The following is an 18,981-nucleotide window of genomic DNA, read 5'->3' on the forward strand; positions in this document are numbered from 1 at the left end:
GGCCTTATGTAAACTGAACATACGAGGGGGCCCATCTACTTGCCTGTAACAACTAAAGTATCTTCCACAGTGAAACTAATTCGTGGATAGATATTATTAAAGAAATGTAAAAGACAGTGCCTGTATGCCATGCAGTCAAATAGCAAAGACATGAATAATAGCACCAGCTCTGGAAATTTAAACATGGAAATTACCAAAAATCAGTTCATTATATTGGAAACTATTCTGAAGTTTCCACTATAACAGAAACATCAGCATATGAAACAGAATGATGTAGCAGCTGAGTCCACCCTGAAGTTCTGATTTTAATATTCTTGCAGACAGTATGCTTTCCTGGCACAGTCAGTCAGTCAGTGTTTTCTTCATAGTCTCTCACTGAATCTCCAAGATTTGATTCTTCTTTTTAAAAGCTTTAATTTTTTTCTTGAATAATATTTGTATATTTCAGTCCACAGTCCACCTACAAAAGCTGTTTAACTGTGTTTCTTTGTAAAACCTTTTTACATATTTTTCCTTTCAATATGAAATTCCTTTTTTTATCCTGCTTAAAATTAAATGATGATCACTTCCTCTTTCAAATCCTCTGTCTACTCTTGTGTCCAGCATGAAGATATAGCATAGTCAACAAGACTTTTCTTGTGTATTTTCTCCATGTGAATTTTTGTTGATGATGATGACTAGCCCTTGTCCTGAATAGAAAATCGAGCAGGGGCTCATGATTAGTATTAGCTTTGCTCTTTTCTATATGTCAGATAATAGTTTCTAAGGACCAACTTTTTCTTTGCTTTATCTGCCTTCTGATGATTTGAAAAGAAACAAAAGATCTTGCATATTAGAATAACACTATGGTAAGAAGCCACCTGAATGTGGAATTCTGCTGAAGTGCAACAAATGAGGATGGATATGAAGCTGGTAAAAGTGATATGAGTGTGATAAATTACTTTCAAGTAAATTACTCCAGACTGGTATATCTATATCATAAGATTTTATATTACCTTTATTATATCTGATTTTTTCATAGTTCTCTTTCCTCCATTTCTAAGCTTTTTTCAGCAAACTCCAGAACATTTTGCCACCTTTCTGATATTTGTCTTTTATATTTTTACCAAAGAATATAAAAGACAAATTTTTGTTAAGATAATTTTTTGTTTTGCTACTTTTACACATTGCTTTGCTTTCTTACATTTTTCTCAGTATTGTCTCACATGCTGCTTTACCTTGCTAGGAACTTATGATATGCTTTCTTCTTTTCTATGATGTCTGTTTAACTTTGAGTCCAACATGGGGTTGAAATTTCTTTTATCCTTGCTAACTTTGCCACATACTTCCTTGGTAGAACCATTCAGTGTTATCTTCAGAGTTTCTCAGTGAGCCTCCAAATTTGGATTCTTGTCTTCAAAATTTTTCATATTTTCTTGAATAATATTTGTATGTTTGAGTTTACTGTTCAAAACTAAATGGCTATCAATTCCTATTTCAAACTCCCTCTATACTCTTGAATCCTGAATCAGTGTGAAGATATTACTGTAAAGTATAATATAGTAAAGAGACCTTTATTTCTTATGTATATGGGATTTTGTGTACATCATTTATGCTGGAACATGATAGTGGTAATGAGCATTCCATGTCCTGAACAGAAATCCATCAATTATTTACTGTTATTATTAGCTTTGCCCCTTTCTCCAAACTTTCAAACATTTCTGTATGTCTGATATTCATTTCCTACTCTGCTGTTAATATGTACAATCAGGACAAACTCTTTCTTTGTGTCATACGTGTTCTCCAATGACCCAAAAAATTCTTCCAGTTTTTCCTTATTAGAACACCTTAGGACCATAGGCATGAATAAATCCCATTATCCCATTCCCCATTTGAATGTTTGGTCACATTACTATTTGATATAAACTACCATTCCAGAAGCTTCTCCTCATATTTAGTTTTAAATATTGTAACTACTCCTTCCTTTCATTGATTGTTATTGCCTGAATATAGCATCTTGTAGTGATTATTTAGAATAATCTCACCTGTGTTTGTCTTCTTTGTTTCCAGAATACCAATTATGTTCACCTGGTAGTTCTCTCATTCTTCTGTAAGTTGTTTTCCATTGATACCTCTTATGTTGATGGTGCAAATTGAATTCTGCTGATGGTGATTTGGAGTTTGTTCCAGCAGCTGATTGTCACTGTTTGCCCTCATCCTTAGTTCACCCTCATTCCATCATGATGCACTTGAAAACATTAATAGAAAATCTAACTCTGACAGATTCTGACCTGGTAGTTCTCTCATTCTTCTGTAAGTTGTTTTCCATTGATACCTCTTATGTTGATGGTGCAAATTGAATTCTGCTGATGGTGATTTGGAGTTTGTTCCAGCAGCTGATTGTCACTGTTTGCCCTCATCCTTAGTTCACCCTCATTCCATCATGATGCACTTGAAAACATTAATAGAAAATCTAACTCTGACAGATTCTGACATCACAGTCAGTTTTGGTATCACCTCACTTTTCACTAATGTACTTTTGACAGAGATCCTTGACCTTATTAAGCCACATTTTCTCCCTAACATAATTGAATTATTCAAATTCACCATATATGCATGTTATCCTATGGAAAGGAAAAATATACAAACAACTAGATGGGACTGCTATAGTCTCCCCAGCAAACTTCTATGTGAACCATTTTGAAAATCAAGCACTCAATACAGTCATGCTAAAACCAACAGTTTGTCTGCACTATGTCGATGATGTGTTTGCTGTTTGGCCTCATCATCCAGACACATTAGGTGCATTTTTTTGGTGCATCTTAACAGCCAGTATCCTAAAAGAAACTTTACCATAGAAAAAGAAAGTAATAATAGCCTTCCCCTTTTTAGATACACTAATATCACAGCCTTCTAATGGCTCATTATCCTTATCTGTCTCCAGACAACCCATTCATATTGGAAGGTATTTACACCACCACCACCTTTCCTCAAAACACTTAACTCACCAAGCCAGCATTATTTGTTCAAATGACACAGCCCATATAAAATAGATAAAACATTACATTTGGCCAAAGTTCCTTCTGCCTGCATTTTAGCCTACTTTGGACAGATGGTAAATCCGTTAACATCCGCCTTGAAGGACACAAAAATTACATCCGAAATAATCTGTATGGCAAGTTGGGATTACTCCTTCACATAGGATCAGATGGAGAAAAACCTCTATATTACATAGTGGTCGTTACAGATCTGAGAGGCTATTCTTAGAATCAGCATCAGTTATGAAGCACTCCTAATCTCAACAGTTATGGTTGTATTAATTTAACCAAAGATCTGGGACACTATCATTTTAAGACCTAATAGCTGGACTTCTCTAAATTAACTTTTGGATAACATGGAAAATTTGGATAACTAATTAATTTAATTAGTTATCCAACCCATAAAGGGGATATCAGGTGTCAGTTACAATTTAAATTGTTTCTACAATTAGTTTAGTGCTGTGTGCTTGTCACAGTTGCCATTGTGCTCTGATGATGCTGGGTAGAAAACCAGCAGAATATTAATGAGTTTAATAAATGTATTTTTTCCCTCTTGATGTTGTTTATACCATTAAGCATTATTATGAATAATGAATGACACCTAACTGGTAATTAATTTACGGAATTAACAACGCATGTAAAGTAAATTAATTAAAGATAACTTTAATGAATCACTTCTATATTTCGACAATGTCACATTGTCATCTTCAGGAACATAAAGATATGGTATGTGCACTAAAGGAACTAACAAAGCAAATGAGGAAGAAATTAAGACACTAATTTTGTTCCTAAAGCCTGGGTCCCTTGCAGCTGAAAATTGTCCTACTTTGGCCAAACAGGCAGAACAACAAATATCAGGATTTCAGAACACCAAGACTACATCCGGTTTCACCAGTACAGCCGCTCTGGGCTGGCAGACCATGCCTTAGATACCCACCATAAAATTCGTTGGAAGAAGACAAAAATAATCCATCGCAGCAAGTTTAAATACGAAAGATTATTCAAAGAATCTTCAGCAGCTCTAAAAAACGTTCCTAACCTCAACAAATTTGGGTGCATGAAACTGCCCCAAATTTGGGAGACTTTCATTATGAGAACTTCAGCCCAACGGCCAAGACTACCAAATTAGCCCGCAAGAGGGCACCATTAGGACTTTAGGAACAAAATTAGTGTCTTAATTTCTTCCTCATTTGCTTTGTTAGTTCCTTTAGTGCACATACCATATCTTTATGTTCCTGAAGATGACAATGTGACATTGTCGAAATATAGAAGTGATTCATTAAAGTTATCTTTAATTAATTTACTTTACATGCGTTGTTAATTCCGTAAATTAATTACCAGTTATGTCTAACCAACGTATAAGTCTTACCACTAGAATGACACCTAAGCTTTTCTTTACATATCTAAAAAAAGATATTCCTTCCAAAAATTCTTTCTTCAAAGTAAATTTGATTCAAGGATGTAAATTATTAATTTCATGTAGAATGGAAAGGAGTTCTGATTCTTTGCCACTCCAGATAGTGAAAACATCATCTACTTATCATAGCAAAAGGTAAGGTTTAGTGTTGAGTTAATAATTTTTATTTGGATTACCCGAGAAAAAATTATTAATTATTTTTCCTCGTGTAATCCAAATAAAAATTAGCCAAGATTGAATCATTGAGGTGAGTCCACTGCAGTTTCTCCAACTTGTTTGTAAAGGTTATCATTCCTGATGAAATATCAGAAGTGAGTATAAATTTGAAAAGGCTGTACTGTCAGATGGAAATTCTTGGGATAAAAATTTTAATGTCATTATGAGGATGATGAAAAGGAATACAATGTTAAAACTTGGCATAACATCTAAAATATGGAAGTTGCGTCCTTTAATTTTTGAGAGAAATCTCTAGTTTTTTTTAATCAAAGACAGTGATTAGTTAGAGGATGGAAAAGAAAAGTCAAAAACTGAGAAATTTTACAGGTAGTTACTGCCTTTCTCTTCCAGAAGATTGGGAAATTATTATCCTCAAGTGTATTAAATATATGTACGGTGTGTGTGTGTGTGTGTGTGTGTGTGTGTGTGTGTGTGTGTGTGTGTGTGTGTGTGTGTGTGTTGAGGGACATATATTCAGAGTATGCTAGGTGTGTGGTGCACACCTAGCAATGTCATTGATATTATATTTTTGTATTTCTTCCTGTTAAAGACTCCCATAATTGTTACCTGGCTTTGCATGATTCCTAAAATTAAACACAATATAATAATTATATAAGCAAAGTGGGTATTAAATCCAACATTATTTCAAAGCTGAATGTTTGCAGAAACCACAAAAGTTACACAAATTGACCTGAGAGCTTATGAGAATACAATCTTCGGCATCCCTAAGTTGTCTTAGCTTGGACTACTTAAAAAATATGTGTGCTTCCCAAGCATCCATATATTCACCTTTTATTAGTCCATTTGATAAAGGTTTCACTGGCCTGACAGCTGTTTTGAACTGGTTGGTTCTCTTCAGAGACCAACCAGTCTCTTAAGAGATCAAAAACTCTCATTCAGGAAATCAAAATCTCAAAGAAATATATTTTTTGTAAGTGCATTCTCGGTCAGTGCTTAAAAGTAAGTATACTTTTAAAGATACATACATCAAAGAATGACTCCCAAAACATATTCAGAGAAGTGAAAGGTGTTTAGGATAAGTGTGTTTATGTCTAATAGGGAGTATTTTGAAGGGGTTATAAGCAAAGGCATTCATCGATAAGTACATTTGGAATAGAGCCTGATGTAGTATATCGAACACTTTGCATGCCTATCCTTAGTTTATTATACTGTTGAATGAAAATGATTTACTCATCACTAGCTTCTCTTCCTTTTCACCACATGTATGTGAATTAGACCCATTTTTTAATCTGTGACTGCATAGTGATAGACTCCGTTCAAGCATTAAAATTTTTCTGTTCTAAATAGATTGGTCATCTAATAGTAATGCATCAGAAAGCTGGTCAAGTTATGACCAAGCCATAATGGCCTATCATATTGCCAGTTATTTTGTCAAATCACCCAAAATTTTGGTATTGGCAGGAGTGAACTACCAAGAGTTCAGTAAGTTAAGAAATACCTTCTTCAGAAATGTCATATTTTATATATCTGTATGTGTGTATTTTTTAATTTTTTTTTGGAATGTATATTTAGTTGAGAAAGTAGATCTTGTTACTTTTGGTTTGTGAAAGTCATGAAATGTTTATACTTATCTTATAGAATTGGAGAAACAGACGGTCTCAAAAGCTTGACAAAATGGAGATACTGAATTTGCAGTCAAGTCTGCAATGCGAAATTCAAGCCAAACAAGCTATTAGTGAGGAACTAAGTCGAGTACGAGCTGAGCTTGTGTCACAGCAAAAGTAAGTTTATTTTTTCTGTACTTTAGATAGTTGCATTATTGTTTAATATAAATTATCATCTGTCCTCTAGCATATAGGTGAGCCTGTGTTTGGCTGATCGCAAAAAAAAAAAAAAATAAATAAATAAAAATAAAAAATCTCTCATTAGATTATTGCCCCATCAAGAAATAGCCATGTGGATTCTGCTATTTCTATAACTTGCATTTGCCCATATCTGGACCAAGCCATGGACAGGTTTGGAATTTGGAGAAACTTATGTAGACATTATTGATTTCCAAGGCATTTGATTAGGTCTAGTATAGAGGCCTACTTAGCACATTAGACTTTATAATTGGATGACCAGATTCCTCCATCTTGGGTATCTATTCATAGTGGAGAGGACTACTAGTGCAGACCCATTTCTTTTTCTTCTACTTCTGTGGCTTTTTTTACTTTCCTGTTCTCCAGCTCATTTAGATCAAACTTCTTGGATCAAATATATTTACCATGCAATGTGACCTGCAGACATCTTGAAAGAGAGACCCTAATAATTTGCCTGCACTGCTTTAGCTCCTGCTTCATAAAGGCAACCGATCCCAGATGGCCCTATTAGGTTAACTAGTTGGATTGTCTACAAAGAATATTGCAATAAGTCCCACTTTTTATGATCAAGATTCAAGGCCTTTCTGTAATCCTTGTATAGCATTAGGGATAGTTTTGACATTGAACTTCTGAATGCATCTGTGCATCCACATGCGTGCCGTTAGCTTTCTTATCATTGTGATTATTGTGTGAGGAGGTGCATTGTCATGTAACAGCTGCCAGCCAGACCATTCTAAATCTGCATGAGCTTGATTTATATCGTAAATAGACAGATAGATAGATAGATGTCTAACATTACAGTAAAATTTTTCACATACAAATTCTCTTCTGCCTTGGCTTGCATACACTTTGCCATGTAACTTATCACCATGCTGTTTAGGAAAGCCATGTATTCCTTGGTCTGCTGGCAGCACTTCAGTATGCACAGAATAAAATGCTCTAGTTTCGCAAGGATATCAAAATATTTCCTAGCAAGTTATAATTTGGGGTTATCAACAATATCTGATGCAGTCTTCTCAGATACTACACCATATCCAATTAGATCCCATTGAAGTGCACCTATATGGCCGAGCAGCATTCCACATAACTTGAATTAGAACATAGAAGAGCAAAGTGTTGCAAAAAAGAGTATGATTTACATCCATTCATTGCTCTCTCTGCATGCTATAAGATCACATTTTTTCATATTCACTGCTGTCTGTGGGATCAGGGGAAATGAGACTACACTCAGGGCATTTCATCCTCAGCAAAACTATTTCCAACAACTCTCACTACTATAGCATATTCCATTATAACAACCTATCAAAAGTCCTAATCAAATCCCCATGGGCTCCACACTATTCTAAAAGAAATGCACTGTATCACATTACCCTCTATAAGAAATTATTTCTGTAATCCTGTCCCTTCAAGTTTGCTATAGTGAGCATTGTCGGCAGGCCCATATACTCACAGTAAAACATATACTCACTCACACACTGCTATCCTAGCGGCATTCATTATAACAAAAACAGAATACAAATAAACTACATGAATTTAAGCCTGTAATCACTCTTGCAGTGCAGGTTATGCAGGAACAGGCCACAGGAAGTTTTAGCTTGTTTCCACACCTGACATGCAGATTTTTTATTGAGGACTGATTGACTCATATGTGCATGATATATGGGGGGAGGGCTAAAAAGTTCTGATAAACATCGAGAACAAAAATGTTTCATCAAATAATAATTTGTTATTTTTCCTTTAGGATATATAAGAAGATATGTCAATTCCTTCATGGTGATTATCACAACTTTTCAGCACACCTCATATATATGATGCCATTCTAGTTATAAAACATATTTTAATCAACTGTCCTCATTTTGACAGTGAGTGAGGCCACTGTTTTAGTACCTTTAGAATGCTGCTTGAGCCGAAATGAACATGGTTCATTATGTTTATAAAAACCTACATGTGATTAACTTATACAAAAAGATGTAGACACATTTAACATTGTGCTGCTTTTTCTGTAGTTTTATTACTTGTGCACTTATCAAACAAATATTTTACATTTATATTTATTTATTTATTTTACCTTATATATTATACAGATTGTACCATAGACTTCAATACTCTGTCTTGTAAGGCACTCTTTACTGTATCAATCCACCTACATTTTTGTTTTCCTCTGGGTCTTTTTCCTGTCATCCTGGCAAAGAACACTTGTTTAGCTAATCTTTTCTCTCCCATTCTGTTTAAGTGCCAGTTAGCTCTGCTAACACATTTCTGGATGTTAACAATGTCGAGTTCTTTTCTAATATCCTTGTTTGTAATATGATACTATCATTGATTTCATCTGTTCAGTCCCCTAATCTTTCTCATGATTCTCATATCTTATCTTGTCTTCTTTACTGCTAGTTTTGTGTTTTGGCTAATTTCTCTCTTCTTCCATATAAATTTATTTAGCTGGCTATCCCACCATACCAGCTTTGCTTATTCTGTTGTTTATTTCAAGATTTGGTTTACCATCTTCACTAAAAACTGTGCCTAAATAGCTGAAAATGTTCTACTTGTTCTACAGGTTCTCCATTCAGGATGCAGTTGATGTTTTCAATGTTTCTGCTTATTTTCATTGTCTCTGTCTTTTTAATGCTGATTTTCATACCAAATTTATTATAACATTTATTCAGTTTGGTGAGAGAATCTTACAAACTTGTCCCTGATTTATTTAGGAGTACGAGGATGGTCTGCAAAGTTCTCGGCCTCGATCATAGATAGCAAAACTATCGGCAAGATTTTGTTTTTTTTCTAAGTTGGTACATTTGTCATAAGCATCCATGTGAAATTGCAAGCCATTCTATCAAGTAGTTTGTTTTATCACAGCTGTCTGAAGCAAAAGTGTTTTCTGTATCCCTTGAAATGGATAAAATTGAGTATCGTGCAGTTATAAAATTTTTTGTAAAAGAATATTTAACGCTAAGAGAAATTCATTCGAAGTTCATAAAAGTTTATGAGCACTCTTCTCTTTCGTTTTCGATAATTAAGAAATGGGCTGCTGAGTTTAAACGCAGCCATACTAACCTTGAAAATGATCCATGTGAAGGATGTCCAAAAAGTGTAACAACACTGGAAATCATTGATCAAGTGCACGATATGGAATTGGATGACTGGCAAGTCAAAGTGCGTGAAATTGCTGAGACTATAAGCATTTCAAAAGAACGTGCAGGATATAATTTGCATGAAGAATTGCATATGAAAATGCTTTGCGCAAGATGGGTGCCGTGCTTGCTTACAACAGATCAAAAACGTACTCGCATGAAAATCTTTGAACAGTGCTTGAAGCGTTTTAACAAGAATAAAACTGATTTTGTGTGTCGATTTATTACTATGGATGAGACTTGGATTCACCAATATACACACCAGAATCTAAACAGCAGTCAAAACAGTGGACTGTTGTTCAGCACCAAAGAAGACAAAGTCGGTTCCATCAGAAGGAAAGGTCATGACATCAGTGTTTTGGGATGCTGAAGGCATTTTGTTTATTAATTATCTTGAAAAGGATAAAACAATAACCAGGGAATATTATTCCGATCTTTTAACCAGACTAGACAAAAAAATTGTGAGAAAAGACCCAGTTTGCAGAAGAAAAAAAAATCATCTTTCATCAGGACAATGCACCTGCCCACAAAAGCGTTTTGGCAATGGGAAAATTATGGGATCTTCACTATGAATTGTTGGAACATCCACCTTATTCCCCAGATTTGGCTCCCTCTGATGTCTATCTCTTCCCAAAACTAAAAACGTCTTCCTCGCTAGTCAGCATTTTCCTTTGAATCGAGTATTGCAGCTGTAGTGAGGTATTTTGTTGATCTTACTGAGAACCTACAGGGATGGGATAAGCACCAGAATAAATGCATTAGTCTTAAGGAGATTATGGTGAAAAATAAAAATAATTTTGAAATTATAAATTTGTTTTTTCATTGTTAGGCCGAGAACTTTTCAGACCCCCTCCCCGTATAACATCATCTGCATAAAGTAAAGAGCTGAGATTAACATTTCTAATTTTTTATCAGGTGTCATACCACTTTACTTCATAATGTAATCCATATAGATGATGGATAACATTAGAGATAATGTACATCCTTGTCACAACCTGACTTTTACAGTGCTCTTTCTTCCATTTTTGGGCATTTTCAATGGCCTCCAGAATATTTTATCAGCTTCCCGATATTTATTTTCTATGTTCTTATCAAACCCTTCCCATGACTTTTGTTTAACTAATTTTACATGATGCTTTGTTTTCTTACATTTTTCTCTGTATTCCATAAGAGCACAGGCTTGCTTACTTGCTAGGAACTTTCAATATGCTTTCACAGAGAGAGAGAGCCAAGTCTCCTGACTATATGTGACCTTGACAGTTTCTCCCTTGCATACCAGCATGCTTGAACTTCTTCCAATCACAGACTGAGAAAGTAAGTAGCAGCAAGATTTGTCACTAGCTGATTGGGATGCACTGTTATTGGGTTTAGTTCTTGTATACTAACTATTGACCAACTTGAGAAGCCATTTTACTACTATCCCCCTTGATCTCTACAGTGTGTTTGGTATACCTTTGGAGCGGGAGCTAGAACCCTTGCTCTCAAGACCAAATGTCACCCACACTGCATGTAAGAAGGGGGGAGGGCAGGTGAACTAGAGCTCTAGCTCTAAAGACTAAATATTGAGGCAAGTTATTAGTTGTTGTTGGTGGTAGTAATTCACTAAGTGATGAATGACTTCTGCCACCTAGAGATCTAGTTGGCATTTCTTTAAGCTAGGGAAGATAGGTCTGTGAGATTCTATATGTCATACATTGACAACCCTTTAGTAGCTCAAACTTGCCAAACAGCAAAATCACTTTCCTTTTCTTCATTTAAAAAAAAATTATTCAGACATGATCACCTGTGATATTTATTATTATTCCCTGTTATTTACCCATGTACTGCTGATGGAAATCCTTGATCTTGTTAAGCCACATTCTCCCCACTGGCATATTTGAATTATTCAAATTTGCCATACACTCAGGTTATTTTTCACAGAAAGGAAAACAGTTGGATGGGACAGATATTGTTTCTGCACACACACACTCCCCTCAGCTAATAACACAAACCAACAGTCTGGCTACATACAAAATAGATGATGTATTTGTTCTCTGGTCTCATGACCTAGGCATAATTGGATACATGTTTAGCACATTTAAACAGCCATCCAAAAATACACTTCACATAAAAAAAAAATTATTTCTTCAGCATGTTAATTACATCACCTACATAGTTAATTATCCTTTCTATTTATAGGAAGCCCCCCCCCCCACATGCACACACATGCACTGCAAGTACTTACGTAATCAGTCACATCATCATCCATCCCAACAGTATAGCATCCTTGAAACACAACATAGCCAGGGACTATTATTCCAGTTACATAGAACTCATTTATCTTTGCAATTGTAATACTGTTTTAAGCCAAAGGCTGTAATCCCTATAAAATAAACATACTGCTCCCCCCCCCCCCACACACACACCTGACATACAAGATCCTGTAAAATAGCTAATGTTCTTCATAAACTTAATCTCCCTGAAACTTTCAGACCACACACATCTATCTAGTAACCTTCAGTTTCTCCAAAGGATTATCCTCGTTTTCTGACACATGCTGGAGTGAATAAAGTTCCATATGCCTGCAACTTAGCTTACTTTAGACCAACCAGCAGATCTGTTAGTATCCACCTTCTGAAGAATCAGAGCAGCCAAATATTGACCAAGTAAATGATTTACTCATCTGTTCTTCCTCATTTTTTCATTGAATTCTTTATTAGCTTTGTTATTTTGCATTTTAGCTGTAGTCTAGAATATTTAGGACTACATAGTCTCATTCAGTTTTTTTTTTCCTTTTTTTTTTCCTCAGAGAACTAAGGGAATGCCATCAGAAGCTTGAAGTAGCGAGGAAAGATATCCTAAAAAGGGAAACTCAAATTCAGGATTTGCAACAAAAGGTTGATACAGGTGACAGTTGTAAGTATGCAGTATGTAACTCAAAACATGTTTCACATAAACCAACACTGAAAGTTTAAAAGTATCTAATCGACTAACATTTATTTCTTCATTTATTAAAGATACTAAGAAATTTTATACTTGGTTTTAATCCTTTTCCAAAGGAAGCAAAACAACGTTTTGCACATGAAATATATTCACGTCTGAGCTACTACTTGTATATAGAAGCTAATGACTTCATATCACTTGCCTTAGTATGTATCCCATAATGCAAAGCACACCCTCTTTCAGATGTGTATGATGCTATGCATAATGGAAAGGACCACTACCCATACTTGTGTCGACCTTTATTGAGGTCTCATCAGTGAGAGTGATATACAGGGTGGCCTTAAAATAACTTTCCCTCTTTTGAGACATCTTAGCTAAAACCAATAAACGGAATGAGACCAAATTTTATATTGAGACTTTTGAAGGCATGGGGAGATGATTTCGACGAAAAAAAGATTTAGTACCAAAAGTTGCCGATAAGGGAAAATTTGGTGCTTGCGGAGCCAAAAACAAGCGGATAATTACATTAAAGGCAGATAAAATGGAATAATAACATTTCAACGGTGTAAGCGACAGCCGCGTCATTCATTCCAGCTGGATATGTGGCGCATTACAGTGATAATAAGAATAATAATAATTAAACTAAAACAACAACTTGCGAGAGACACAGAAATTAATGTACTGATTGTTTTATTCATCAGAATAAAACAATCAGGACCCTGATTCTGATGAATAAAACATTATTTCACGGAAACAATGTTTTATTCATCAGAATCAGGGTCCACTGGACCACATACACAATTTTCAATGTGCTGACCTTTCTTGTGTACAACAAATTGCATCTGGTGTGCGACATGCTCTACAGCTAAGCACGTCTTACTGTCTCTTCTTGCACTGCTTTCCATCCTCTGCCAGGTCTAACTCCTAGTGATCCAATTTCTTCAAACTTCTTAATCATAGCTCTTAGTGCTACAGCTGACATAGGACCTGTATGCAGGTTATGAAGCCTTCTAAATTCCCAAAGGGCCGCTACGGCATTGCACTGTTTAAGGTTAAACAACAAGTAAAGCATGCTGAGGCAAGGTAGGACTCATATTGAGCACAATTCATCAGTCATTCGAATAACTACCTGAACGTTCTCATTCCCTTTTTAAGTGGAATTGGTGGTGCTGCTGTCACGTACGCACAGTAAAATTTGCATAATCCTTTTTATCTGCGTTTACTGCAAATATTTGACTGCTTTTGGCTCTGCCAGTGCCAAAATTTCCCCTATCGGCGACTTTTGGTATTAAATCTTTTTTTCGCGGAAATCATCTCCCCATGCCTTTTAAAAGTCTGAATATAAAATTTGGTCTCATTCTGTTTATTGGTTTTAGCTACAGATGCCTCCAAAGTTGGAAAGTTATTTTATGGCCACCCTGTATATATGACTCCTGCATTACTTCAACCTTGGTATCTCTCCCAGGTCTGGCTCCAATGATGAGACCTCAATAAAGGTTGAAACCGGTCTGGGCAGTGGCCCTTCCCATTATGCATAGCATCATACACATCTGAAAGGGAGGTGGGGGGTGCTGAGGCAAGGTAGGACTCTATGTACAAGTAGTAGCTCAGACATGAATATATTTCACATGTAAAACATTGTTTGCTTCCTTGGCAAAAGGATTAAAACCACATATAAAATTTCTTGGTATCTCTAATGTATAATAAACTCAAGATAAAAAAAACTTAAGCTTTTTTTTATCTTGAGATCTAAAAAAAAATTTAAGAGTTTAAATTTTTTGATTTAAACTCTTAAATTCAAAATGAAATAAATAAATGGAGAGAGAACTCTGACCATTTATTTATTTTTTATCAGTGTTATTGTTGTTGCTATTATTTTGTGACTAAAACACTCCTGAAATTCACCTCAAGAATTGATACAATAATGTTGGCCTAGTTAATGGTTTCTGAATAGCAGTCAACCTCCTATTTTTTCAGTACTCATGTTTCTTACACATGAATTTTAAGGAGATTCACTTTTTTGTTAAAAGTAAGTAAATCCATGAAGAAATAAATGGTCAGAGTTTATTTGCTAATGATCATCATTAATTAACTAATTAATGATGATCATTAATTAGTTGATTAATGATCAGCAATATGAATTACACCACTCTGTATTCCTCACTGACCTTCCCACTCTTAAACACCAGCCATGGGAAAAAAAGATTGGAGAAACTCATGTTCTTTGTGTGTGTTGGGTGGTGGGGGGGGGTATATTTTTTTACTTTGTTACACCAAGTGATTTAAACTCTTAAATTCAAAATGAAAAGAAAACATTGAAACTAAACTCCAAATCTAACCTTGTACACAGGTACATATGCCAGGATATCTCATAAACTAAACATATTATCTTCTGAATTAATTTATTTAACTTGTTTAACCTATTAAGGAACTAAATCTTCAAACATCTCATAACTGAAACAAAACTTTTTAATTTACAAAAAAACACAAAGATATGAAACATAAAATCAATTACTTAACTATGCAAGTGGCAATGTATTTATTTTTTTTTTTTTACTCAAAGCAAAAAAAAAAAAAAAAAAGAAAAGAAAAAAAACTAAAATGTGCACAACTTACAATCACATAAATAAATACTTATTATCATATGTGGACAATTAAAACTTATGGAATTTCAATTTCTTGCTTCCTACAGAAACTTTTATTCTTTCTTGAATTCACACAGCAGAAAGTTGCTCTCTATATGACAGCAACATAAGTGAAAAACTCTACTTGCATCTTAAATCATGAAACACTGAAGAAAACATATCTTATGTTCATCCACTTTAGTAACTTCACTTTCTGTATGAAAGTAACTACTAACTTCACTGAATAAACTATGAAAAACTGTATTATCACTATAGGATGAATTAACTTTCTATATGAAAGTCTCAACATTCCTCTTAAAACATTATAACAGTTTTAACACTTCAGAAGAAACCTGCCTTCTGTATGAAAGCATCTAAAGAAATAATTAAAACCATATGAACTGTTAAAAATCACTTATCAGACTGAGATCCTAAATAAAACAAATTTACCAGGCCCACATCTATATAAACTGGCAAGAAATGACATTCCTTTCAGCTTTATGATCAAGTTGGTAGTAAGGGGATCTTTCTGTCATATGTCTCCTTTCCTTCTTCTCTTTCTCAGATTGAACTTGGACAATAGCATTACCTATCTTCATAGGCAAGATTATCCCACAAATATTATATTGATTACCCACTGCTGAATCTTTTTGCCTGATTTCTCATCTCCATGGAACCCAATGACCATATCTGTTGCTCAGGTATGGTCTTTTAAGAGCTTTTGTAAGGTGGGTGAATAACTTCTGTACTCTCTTTATAATAATTCATAAGGCTGGTATTTTTGGTAAATCAGCCAAATACCAAGCTAGCAGTACACAATTCAAATCAGTTTTATATGTATTGATCTGAGAATCAGATTAGACATAAAATGGTTGATCAAAGATAAGACTACACATAGAAGTGTTGGAGAAAAATTAGGAGAGTGAACAGATGCCATGAATGGCTGAACATTATTAAAAAAATTATAATAAGAGAAGAATTTGATATTATTAATATTCAAAAGAATGTGAGCAGTTGCTTATCTCAGATGGTGTTCTACTAACTAAGGTGGCATGATCACTTAAACTGAATGACTGATGAAAGATCAGCAAACTAGGGCGTTTAAATCTAAAAATGATATGAAAAAGATTAACACAAAGACCTTGATATAGGTAGATATTTAGTTATGAGTTAGATAAGATTGGAAAGGAAGAGCTGACCATATATCTGAGCCTTAAAAACTTTTAGACCAGGTTGGACGAAAATTGTTAATAGAAACTACTCATGAAATATTGTGTTTGAATATCATGATATCTGGTATATACCTTGGCACCATGCAGCGATGATGAGGATATGAATCATTAATATTGAATATGTGCTTATGGATTCAGTTAATAATTTATGGCATTATTTTGTGGCAAAATTTGTGAAAAAAATGCACTTATTGCCGAAGTTATTATTCAAAATATCTTTATATTTTAAATTGCATTAATGAATTTGACTAGTTATCTGTCTTCCTTTTATTACCTTATAATGTCAGATTGTTAATATATTAGTGGAACTCAAATCTTTAAAGCTTATTAGAATAAATTTTTAAAGAATAAGTTTTATAATTATTATTAGTTAAATTTAATTAAAAATTAGAGTATCTACTGTACTGTTGTTCAACATTACTGTATATAAAAAAAACTACTGTACTGTTGTTCAACATTACTATATATAAAAAAAAAAAACTTAATGAATATACAAAAGTTGAGTGACCATATATTTTATTATTAACATTTGGTAATTTTGGATGTAGTCACCTGTAACACAAAACTGCAAGATACCATTTAAGCTTCTTTCTGTTTTTTCTGATAGGTAATCTATGTTCTGAATGTCTATTTTTTAAAATATAACAGTCATTAAACATTTGCATATCCACTAGTTTTTGTCATGCATTTCCAGATGAGCTTTTGAGAGTTTTCACTGTTATGTTTAAATTGGTTTAAATTTAGAAGGAAAATGTAGTAAGATAACAAGTTTGATTTTGAAAAAAAAATGACCTCATGATTTATAAATGATAATGGTTTGTTTAGTTTTTGATAGACCATCATCCCAGATGTCTTTTCTGGACCAATTTCTTAAAGATACCTCTCAACGGCTGGGAAGAAGTGAAAGTAGAGAATCATCAAGGGCAGTAGAAGAAGCTGATGGTGATGAAAATCACCCTCCTTCAATGACCAGCAGCAAATCCAATATGTCAGAGATTAGCATGGTAAAATTTATAATATACATAAATTTCTGTTTATCATAAAATAAATTGCAAGCTGTATATTTTCCTTTGCAGAGTTTTAAATTATTTTAGACAACTGTGAATATACTTTTTATAGTTGTTTTTGAGACAAAGCTCAGATTAAAATTAGCTAATTTAATTTCATGAGCTTTCTCAAAAGATTTTAATAATAATTTTAAATTTTGTACAAGACAGCATAAGGTCAACCCCAGTTAAACTATCTGATCAAAAATATACAGACACCCTAATAGTGAATATGGCTATATAGACATATTCACTATTCACAGTCATGGCTCATACAGGTATAAAAGAAGCAGACTTTCTTGCAGTCTTCATAGACAAACATTAGCATTAAAATTGGCCATACTGAGTAGCACAGTGACTTTTGACATGGCACTCTTATAAAATGCCACCTTTGGAACAACTCAGTTTGGGAAATTGCTGCTGCTGCTCCGATCAACTGTTAATGAGGTTATTATAAAGTGGAAATGCCTAGGAGCAATAACAGCACAAATCGCAACCTGTTAGACCACATAAAATCACAGAGTAGAACTATCAACTGCTGAAATGTATGGCATGAAAAAAATTACTTATCCTGAGTTGAAACACTCACTACTGAATTCCAAGATGCCTCTTCAAATAATGTGAGCACTGCAACTGTTCATTGGGAGCCAAAGAAAATGGGTTTCCATGGCTGTACAGGCACACAAGCCTAATATCAAGCATGATGTCAAGTATTGGTTGGAGTGGTGTAAATGTCACTGCTGTTGGACTCAGTATCAATGGAAATGCATTCTGTAGAGTGATTAATCTCACTTCTCTATCATGTAATCATCTTGGAGGCTTAATGGATTATATACAGCACTCAGAAAGGTTTAAAACAGATTTTTTAATACTTCCTATGTTTCGTCTCAGTCACTAAGACATCTTCAGGGATTACAAAAAACTAATGTAACATATACACAAATACCACATAATACTAAACTAACCATGTGGGTGACTCCTGAAGTCCTATCTAGGGTGCACCCTCTATGGGCACTTGTAGTGGCCTAGAATGTAAGGTGGGGATCTCTGATGATTAATGTTTCCCAAATCTTCGGAAGTTTAATGTAACCATATTTATTTAGATTTGGTTGATTTCTGAGAGCTGCTGCAGATTCTAAAAATAGTCTCTCTTTTTTGAATTTACAGTGGTGGAACATGGTGTTTTTTTCCAAGAGATCCTGTGGGTTGTATCCAAGACGTGGTCAGCCAGGCCTGACTGACCATAGTTGTAATTGCAGATGTATGGCCTATGTTCTTCTGAGCGGATCGTTGCTGATCTATCTACCTGTCTGTCCAAAGTACGCCAGCTTACAGGAACAGGGTACTTTGTAAACTCCAGGCAGAATTCAGGATTATAAATATGAGAGGCTATTCCTCAAATCTGCCCAGCCCTGAGAAACTTACCAAACATCGACAAATTTTGGTGCATGAGATTGTCCCAAATTTGGGAAGCACTCATCCTCAGATCTTTAGGCGAATGGCGAAGATCATCCAATCTAGCCCACTAGGAGGAAGATTTAGGACTCTAGGCA

At 34.6% G+C, this 18,981-nt stretch overlaps 1 protein-coding gene across 3 annotated transcripts in view; it reads left to right on the plus strand.

Annotated features, from left to right (window-relative positions):
- LOC150102474 (serine/threonine-protein kinase Genghis Khan-like) overlaps positions 1–18,981 on the plus strand; it is a 550,831-nt gene that overhangs the window by 318,121 nt on the left and 213,729 nt on the right. For all 3 annotated transcript variants that reach the window (XM_090399333.1, XM_090399335.1, XM_090399334.1), the window contains exons 22-24: positions 6,250–6,392; positions 12,393–12,499; positions 17,208–17,386. In XM_090399333.1, coding sequence (XP_090255459.1) covers positions 6,250–6,392; positions 12,393–12,499; positions 17,208–17,386 — 429 coding nt within the window. The remainder of the gene's footprint in view (positions 1–6,249; positions 6,393–12,392; positions 12,500–17,207; positions 17,387–18,981) is intronic.

This window comes from Typopeltis vanoorti, chromosome 10 (assembly GCF_054136105.1).
Source record: "Typopeltis vanoorti isolate ZY-2024b chromosome 10, IOZ_Tvanoo_1.0, whole genome shotgun sequence".
NCBI lineage: Eukaryota > Metazoa > Arthropoda > Arachnida > Uropygi > Thelyphonidae > Typopeltis > Typopeltis vanoorti.